The following is an 8,241-nucleotide window of genomic DNA, read 5'->3' as shown; positions in this document are numbered from 1 at the left end:
CATGGGGGTTTGGGGCGTGGATTCTTTTGGATCGGTCAGTGGCATTTGAAACAGTGGACCATCTGGTCTTGCTCAACTGCCTCACCTTTTCCGGCCTCTCGGGACATGTCCTCGCCTGGTTTGCATCCTTCTTGACTGACAGGAGCCAGACACTAGCTCTCTCTTCCTTTTCCTCTGCTTCCACTTCTCTCTCATGTGGGGTCCCGCAAGGCTCTGCCTTGTCTCCCTCTTTATTTAATATCTACATTCAGCCTCTTGTTCTGCTTATCCACTCCCACGTCTTCTGGTTGGACTCCTGTGCTGACGACACACAATTCATAGTCTAGCTTGACTTAGCTCAGCCGGACGCAGCGTCTCAGTTTATGTGTTGCCTGGCAGTGGTGGGTAGTTGGATGGGCAGCAATTGGCTGAAGCTAAACGGAGGCAAGACAGAGGTATTTGTGGTTGCCCCCCTCTCACTGTCCACACTCTAGCCTTTCTCCTACCCTCCCAGCCTGGTGTTCTGCCTTTTGGCCTTCCGAGCTTGTTTCTTGTACCTCACCAGTGTCTGGAGTAAAGAACCTGAGTTTTAAATTCCTGGCTTCTCTAACTACCTGAACCCAGGCCAGCTCTATTTGTAAGACTGGTTTCTTGCAGCTGAGGGTCCTTCGTAAGGTCATGCCTTTTCTCCCTGTCGAGTGATGTGCTCTCATGGGGGCTTCTCTCATTTTGAGCCACCTAGATTACTGTAAGTCTTTATTCCTTGCTCAATCTTTTTATCTCTTTCACTGGTTGCAGCTGCTTCAGAATTTGGCGACAAACATCTCTACTGATACCCCCCATGACTCCCACATCTCGCCAGTTCTTCGTTCATTGCACTGACTGACGGTCCAATAACGCATCTGGTTCAAATGTCTTTGTATTGTCCACCGGGCTTTTTATTGCCATGGGGTAGAGTACTTGCAGGAAAGATTTTGCCCCTATCTGCCGGCAAGGCACCTCCACTCCCAAGATGCCTGTCTTCTACCTGTATCTCACCATCATCTAGCGATGGTGGGTGGTCGCTCTATTTCCATTGCTGCGGCTAAATTATGGAACACACTTCCGCTCATTCTTCGATCTACGAAAGACCACATTGCCTTCCAACATGCTTTAAAAACCTACCTTTTCTAGGCTGCCTTTTTCCCTGTTGTATTCTCCAGCGCCAAGATGCCTCTGGCATACATGCACTTTATAAAAATACATAACATAAGAGTATAGCTGGCAGATTGTGTCAACCGTCATTGTGTTGCACTTCCTTGAACCGCGAGCAGAGTTCTCAGCACAACGCCAGCTGTTTATGAATCCTCGCCCTTCCTCCCTCTGCATGTAAATGAGCATTAGCAAAACACAACAGACAGCAATGTGCGGCCAAATAAAAAATTAAATATCTCCACCTGCTGTTCAAAAGCCTGAAAAAATTCAATTATTATTTATTTATTTGTTTATGGTTATAAAGTACAAAAGTATAAAATACAATAAAAACAACAAATTCAAAAACATTGTTAGAAACATAATATTCAATTATATCTTGCATGAAAAAAAGAACTACATAATTGTAAGTAATTTTTTCTTTGTTAATTTACACAACAAAGAGTGCACGAATAGCCTTAAAGACCATGCCCTCTAGCTGTACTGTGAATTAAGGGGCCTTACTCCTCGCTAAACGCCCTCGTTGTGCTCAGGCCTTTAATTCGTTTGTTTCATAATTACATAACTCCTGGTATAGCCCTCAGGCTAATTAATACATGGATTGCATCATAGACCTCCTCTCATCCAATCATAATGTTTGTAATTTAGTTTATAATCTAATGTACATACCTCATTCTAAACATTCTGACTTGAATATAGCAATAAGCACCCATTCTAAGGGCTACACCGGATGGTAGCGGCCTGGGATCCCAAGTTAATGCTTGTTGCTATTAGCAGCCTGAGGCTAAGCATTGGGGTGTGAACAGCAATATATTTGTATGAATTAATAAGCCGTGACGAATGCGCGACCTGTTGATTCACACAAAGGCATCCTCACCTAAATCACTGCCATCCCAATGGAGGCAGGGGCTCTGTGCAGAGCCTCACTTTCATTTCCATGGTGGCCATGGTTGGTGGCGGGTGCGGGATGGTGGGGAGAGCAGGGAACAGGAGGGAAGATGCCCAACGTGTGCCTCCACTACTCAGGCTGCTCAGAACCTGTGCTTGGATAGTTTCAGCCTGGGTTTTGAACAACCTGATTGGTTGACGCCACCGGCAAGGGTGCTAAAAGACGATTCAAATCATTAACTTCTTTTGAATGCACAACCACGTGTTCTAATAGCCTTACAGACCTCGGCAGGGGTCATGATCGCTTGGGCTAATGACCATTTGTGAGCTTATGAACCTCTGCTTCGCCTCAGACAATAAGCAAAGTACTGACTTACTTAAATATGTTTGTAAACTGCCCTTGTATTTTACGCAATTTCATGCATTAGAAAGACGTTATTGTATTTTCCTTAACAGTTTACTCTACTTTCTTACTTGTAAGTATATTAAGTTTGGATCTGTGAGGAGAGTTTTTGTGGAAAGTATGAATATTTAAAAGAAAAAGGCGGTTAGAGAGAATTAAATCATCTCGATTCTGTTACACTGTTTATCAGGACTCCTGCAAGACCCAAATTGAGATTCTTGCAATAATCCAACTCTTTTATTATATTCCAATTGCCCTACGAAGAACTTTACCCACATATAAATAGTTAGCAACCTCAGCAATGCTAAACAGGCCACTAAGGTACAGAAAAAAGATGTGAGCAAATACAAAAAGTCTGATTTCTGTACAGTAACTAATAAGACACCTAAATGTTTTGTTGTGGTGGCTTTCATTGCAAATTAATTTTTAGAATATTCCTGGATGAAGAACCGGTATTCATGAGCCTTGCTGCACTTGGATCAGATCTCACCAACGCATGGCTTCATGTCTGACGGATTGGTGTATGTGAGGAAAAAAGAATGCCATGGAGATTCTGAAAAAGAATGGGAAAAGTGCTGATTTCAGACCATACATTAACATACATGTGGCACATTAGCATTTACCCAAATAAGATTTTCAATTTAATGAATGGTGTATAATTTATATAGAGAACCAAGCAAACATTTTGTTTGAAACATTCACATTAAATACACAGTGCATTCATTTTCAAGAAGCAAAATCACAATTGATAAGCACCTTTTATTGAATATTTGTTTCCTTCTACACTGCCATCAATTAACACTTCCATATCTTTCCTCCCCGTATAGTATCCCCACCTAAGGACCCCCACAAAATGATTGTAATTCAGCAAATAAAGTTTAGATAACCTGACTTTAAGATGCCGGTTTAACACAAGATAACGCTTGACATTCAGTGGGTGTTACAAGCTACTCCATTTTAACTCAGAGCCCATCTGTTGAGCAACCCATGAACCCAAAGATGACATGAGTTATGACATCAGCGATTACATCACTGGAACCTAGAGCACACTGATGGACCTGCTTCCCTGTCCAAGTCATAAACGTGTTATATTCCAGTCATCCTTAGACTACGCTACCCGGTATCCTGAAACCTCTCCTACGAGGAGTAATACAGGGAAGAGCACGATCATATATTTGATACCCTACTTCTCCCAGGCAGGGTTTCCTAAGAAGATCCTTATGGATCATAGAACTCTTTTCATGTCATGAGTCATGGCCGAGCTGAAAAGGTCATTTCAGGTATTGACCCTTCTCTCCTCTATATACTACCTCCAAGCCAATGGCCTAGTTGACTGCTTTAACCAGACTAAAGGAACTTTCTTCAGAAGCTATCTTTTCTCTTTTTTGAGTTTGTCAATGGTCATGAACCTTGCAATGTCCTGGATATCTTGAAGGAAAGGTGGGAAGAAAAGCAATACCAGACTGGAGGAGAGATTATCCATGCAACCCAGACGAAGCTGAGGACCAACTGAAATCACTCCCAGCAGGAGTCAGCGATGAGAAGCAGAAATGCCTGTTTCACTGGACTGTGCAGCTGAGGCGCTTAAAGGTTGAAGACCTAGTGCTTGCCTTAATACCCCGCTCTGGGAACACGCTTGTTGCCAAATGGAAAAATACTTTATGGTATCCCCCAAGTATTCAGTCATCACAACTGCAGTGTACAGCAAGGGTGCTGACCCAAAACCACTCACATCTAGCCCATGAACTGTTTAAATGCTTGGTGAAAGCCAGCCTGATTACTTCAATAATCCTTAATGCTCTTCTGGGCCTATCTAAAGAAGTTCTCACATGTCTTCTCTGACTGGCAGGCAGGGAACAAAGCGTTGTCCCTCAAATTAAGACCATAATAGGAAAATCTGTCAGACTTCATCCTTTCCGCCTGCCAAAGGCCCAGAAGAAAGCTGTAGAGGAAGGGGTCCAGAAGATGCTCCAATTTTATGCCATAAAACTGTCACAGACCCACTGGTCATCAACAATTGTTCTTGTGTCCAAGCCTGACGCAAGCTGGTGCCTCTGCATTGAATTCCACAAGGTCAATGGGATTTCAAAACTCAATGCCTGCACCACTCCAAGGGTAAATGACATAAGTTAGCAAGTTCGGTCTGCAAAGCATATCTCTGTACTCAGCCACACAAAGGGCTATTGGCAGATCCTGTTAGAACTGAAAGTACAGGAGGAAACAGCCTTTGCCACCCTGATGGGTTTATTCCAGTTCATAGCCCAGCCATTTGGACTCCTTGGCACATCTGTAACATTTCAAAGAGTGATGGATGCGGTGCTCCAGTCCCATCAGGCCTATGCAGGAGAGCGCCTTGACAACATTGCCATCTACAGTCAGACCTGGGTAGTGCACCTCCACATGGTCACCCAAAGTTTGCGGAAGGCAGGTGTGACAACATGTCATCTGTGCAGTTAGGCAATCCCAAGCTTTTTGATTCTTGTAAACAAAATGATGCTGACAATTTTACCCCTGAAAACAAGATCTGCTAATCAGACCTCAGTTTCATAATGCTCAGTGCTGAAAGGTATAGTGTACACATGTATCTCTGCTAGGACTGTCTATGGACATCCCCCAGCAGCTGCCTTTTAGTTTGTTTATATGGCAGTTCGACTGTAACATGTGCATTCCTGCAAGCAGCCTGATGAAACCCAAACTTCCAACAGCCAGACGCTGACATTAACCGTGGTCAGCCCTGATTCAAATTATATATGCCTGTGTACCTCCAGGGCCTACTGGCAGTTTGACTAATAAATAATTATAAGCCATGTACGGTTGGACATAGTGGTCTACAGGAACATACAAATATAAAGGCCAAAAAATGTTGGTGTCATTTTATTGTCAGCTTGGTTTCTAGTGACTTAACAGGACTTTATGTGCAGCAGCGGCCCGGAGTGGGGTTTACCAAAAACAAAACATGTTGGTCTAGCCCTAGAAACTCCCCCTTGTTCTGTCTAGGAACGATTTCTATCTCCCAAGGGGACAGGATATATGTCCGGGGGGTTAGCTGGGAATCAGTGATTCAAAGATGAGCAATATTGGTACTTACTAGGGACCTTTGATGTCCATGCAAGTGCTCTCTGGCAATATTCTTTAAAGCCCCTGGACTGGGTCTCCTATCAACCAAGAAGCCATATAACAGCGCCAAGCTCTGTTTCCAGCTGTAAACGGCCTTTGGAAGACTCCACCACTTTTAAGTCATGTGTGAGGCACCGCAGGACTCCTGGAGCTTCCTTTGACACTCACTGCTTTTCCGATTCTTTTAGAGCCTTCAAGCTTTGGACTCGACCACTGCATGCAAGCGCTTCAGCTGTCGCAGAGCTGGTCGCTGATGCAGATAGATCACGACGTAGAACCTTGTATAACCAGGCTAATTGATTTGAGACACTGAATCGTCTGTCACCAGATTTTCGTCAGCTGATTCACAATGATCATAGATGCAGAACCACACTGCATGATTGGATCACAGTGAACAGAGCAAACTGTCTCAATGCCAATTCGATCCATAGGGTGCACTTGACTCGACCATCATGTTGCTAATTTGACCTTTTGGAAAGTGCCAAGAAACCCAGTTTTATGTAATTGAGCCACCCAATAAGAATATAAAGGTACTGGTAGTGGTTCTGTCCCTAGTTTTAAGGGGTCTATTGACAATTCATAGCCCCAATCCTTATCTTTGGAGCATATCCTTTTGAACAAGAATATTGCTGCAGAGACTATTGTCTGTCTACCCCCTGTTTTAAGACCAAGAGTTCCTTTTTCATAAAAATACTGCATATTCTGTGTCATCCTTTACAGCGGTGGGCAATTAGTGCTTTTTATTAGTGTGTTTATATTTTTAGTTTCATTACTCCTATTTTTACAGAACCTTGGTTGGAAATTCTGCTCCGATAAATGCATTAGGAGAGCTGCTGCTTCTTTTTACCAATGACAAATAGGAATCCTAAATAGCACCGTGGTTCTGCTATGCCTGGCTGTTCTGTCTCCCTGTATGGAATTTGCTCACAAAACAATTCAGGAGCTTTGTGTCTGCTCCTCTTTGGAGATTTGCTTTATAAAGTGAAGCAAACCTTCTCTAAATCCCACCTACTTCCTAGAAGCAACTGCTGAGCTCGGGCATCAGTACCTCAATCTTTAATTCTGATCTTTCAAAACAGCCAGAAAATCTATTTTCCATTGATTTAAACATTTACTGTTAACATCTGGGTCTCCTCCCAAAATGTGCAATCTAGGTCTCTTCCAAAACATGAGTCAGTCCCTTGCTAAGCTTGGGTCATCCATCATCAAAATGGAAAACTGCTGCAAGGTCAATTTGTAATAGACTTTACATAAGGTTCAATATTTAAGAGTGAACATGTTATGTTAAAGGTTCTTATACCATGCACTGTTGCCATCTGTGTGATCTCTTGGTGCTCTGGCGGATCTGTAATGCTAGGGGGTGGTGGGTATGTTCGTAGGACTGAGAGGTAAAGAGAGCAAGAGAGCTGTGATGTGCTGTTGGTAGCTTCAGTTCAGATACACCGATTACTGAGCCATAGGCAGCTTTTGGTGCCGGGGAGGTGGGGAGTTAATAGTGTGCCAGTGGGAGACTGGGGCGCACACTGGGAACCAGGAGGGAACCAGGTGGGGTGGCCACCCGCCTGCAAGTCTAATGGCTCTGCCACTGCACTGAGCTTAGGTGTGTTTTTCAGTTGGTGGCCACCATGTTGTGTTGGATGAGATTATGTGAGGTTTGTTTTGTTGTTGTGGTGTTGTGAAGTACGTGCAGTTTGTGGTGCTGAAGAGGTATGGGTGTGTTTAGTTCAGAGTTTGAGAGGTGTATGCAGAAGGGTGCGTTTTTAGTACGGTTAGTTAGTGGCAGTACATTTCGAACCGCCGCTGTTCTGACTAAATGTGATACATATCCCTTCCCCTGTCATTCAAGTGCCAAACTATTGTTATCTTAGACAGTTGGCTAAATGCAAGCTTTGGTCACCTTACCCACTTGGCCGACATATGAACATTGTCCTCCTAAAACAACTATGTAGTAGGTTTCGACTACCTTTCAACCCGTCTGGTAATTTTCAAACGTTGGCTATCTTAGGCCAGAGGCTAGCTGCAACCTCAGGCTACCCTAGACAATTTTTCATATACAAGTTTGTCAGTTGGGCAGTCGTGGTGATGTTAGGGCTCTAATGTACATTACCTCCCATGACAACACCCACAAAACCATAGCCAGTCAACTGCCTGCCTCATAGGATTAAAATTGTTAATTAGTGTATTTTTTCCTTTATATGCAGTTGACTTTCCAGAATCGTGGAAAATCAAACTGAAGCTTAAGATGCATTTGTAAAATGTGGAATTCCAACTTTAAAATGTGTTCTGGTCATTGTTCACTCTTTGAAATATAGACAATGAATTTACAACAATATAAAATCTAAAGGTTATCAGTATGCACCTACATGCTTTCTATTTAAAAATACTTCATTTTGTAATACATTATTTGATTTTCTTTGAAAACATGGGAGCTAACAATTCAAATTGACCTCATTTTCAAAATGACTCGCTTGTGTGCTAATGTACTTCTGGTAATGAAACTGGAGCAATTTTCCAAACGAATTATAAACATTTAACAAGATGGTTCAATACTTCATGAGGTACATGTGAAAACATATACATGTGTACAGCTTAGGTCCTTATTATGTGAATACCTTCTTTTGAAAAAAAATGTTATAACATTTTATAATAAACATGCGTTTCCA

General features: G+C 42.7%; 1 protein-coding gene across 2 annotated transcripts in view; it reads right to left on the bottom strand.

The window, feature by feature from the left end:
- Window positions 1-1,439: 1,439 nt before the first annotated feature.
- The window catches only part of APOH (apolipoprotein H), a 323,894-nt gene continuing 317,092 nt past the window's right edge, over window positions 1,440-8,241 (bottom strand). For both annotated transcript variants that reach the window (XM_069655051.1, XM_069655052.1), the window contains exon 10: window positions 1,440-3,014. In XM_069655051.1, the coding sequence (XP_069511152.1) occupies window positions 2,941-3,014 (74 nt within the window). In that variant the 3' untranslated portion in view covers window positions 1,440-2,940. The remainder of the gene's footprint in view (window positions 3,015-8,241) is intronic.

The sequence above is a fragment of the Ambystoma mexicanum genome, chromosome 3q, assembly GCF_040938575.1.
Source record: "Ambystoma mexicanum isolate Mex_15411 chromosome 3q, UKY_AmexF1_1, whole genome shotgun sequence".
In the NCBI taxonomy this organism is placed as follows: domain Eukaryota; kingdom Metazoa; phylum Chordata; class Amphibia; order Caudata; family Ambystomatidae; genus Ambystoma; species Ambystoma mexicanum.
The sequence above is the reverse complement of the archived record's forward strand: the minus strand, read 5'-3'. Positions and strand labels throughout refer to the sequence as shown.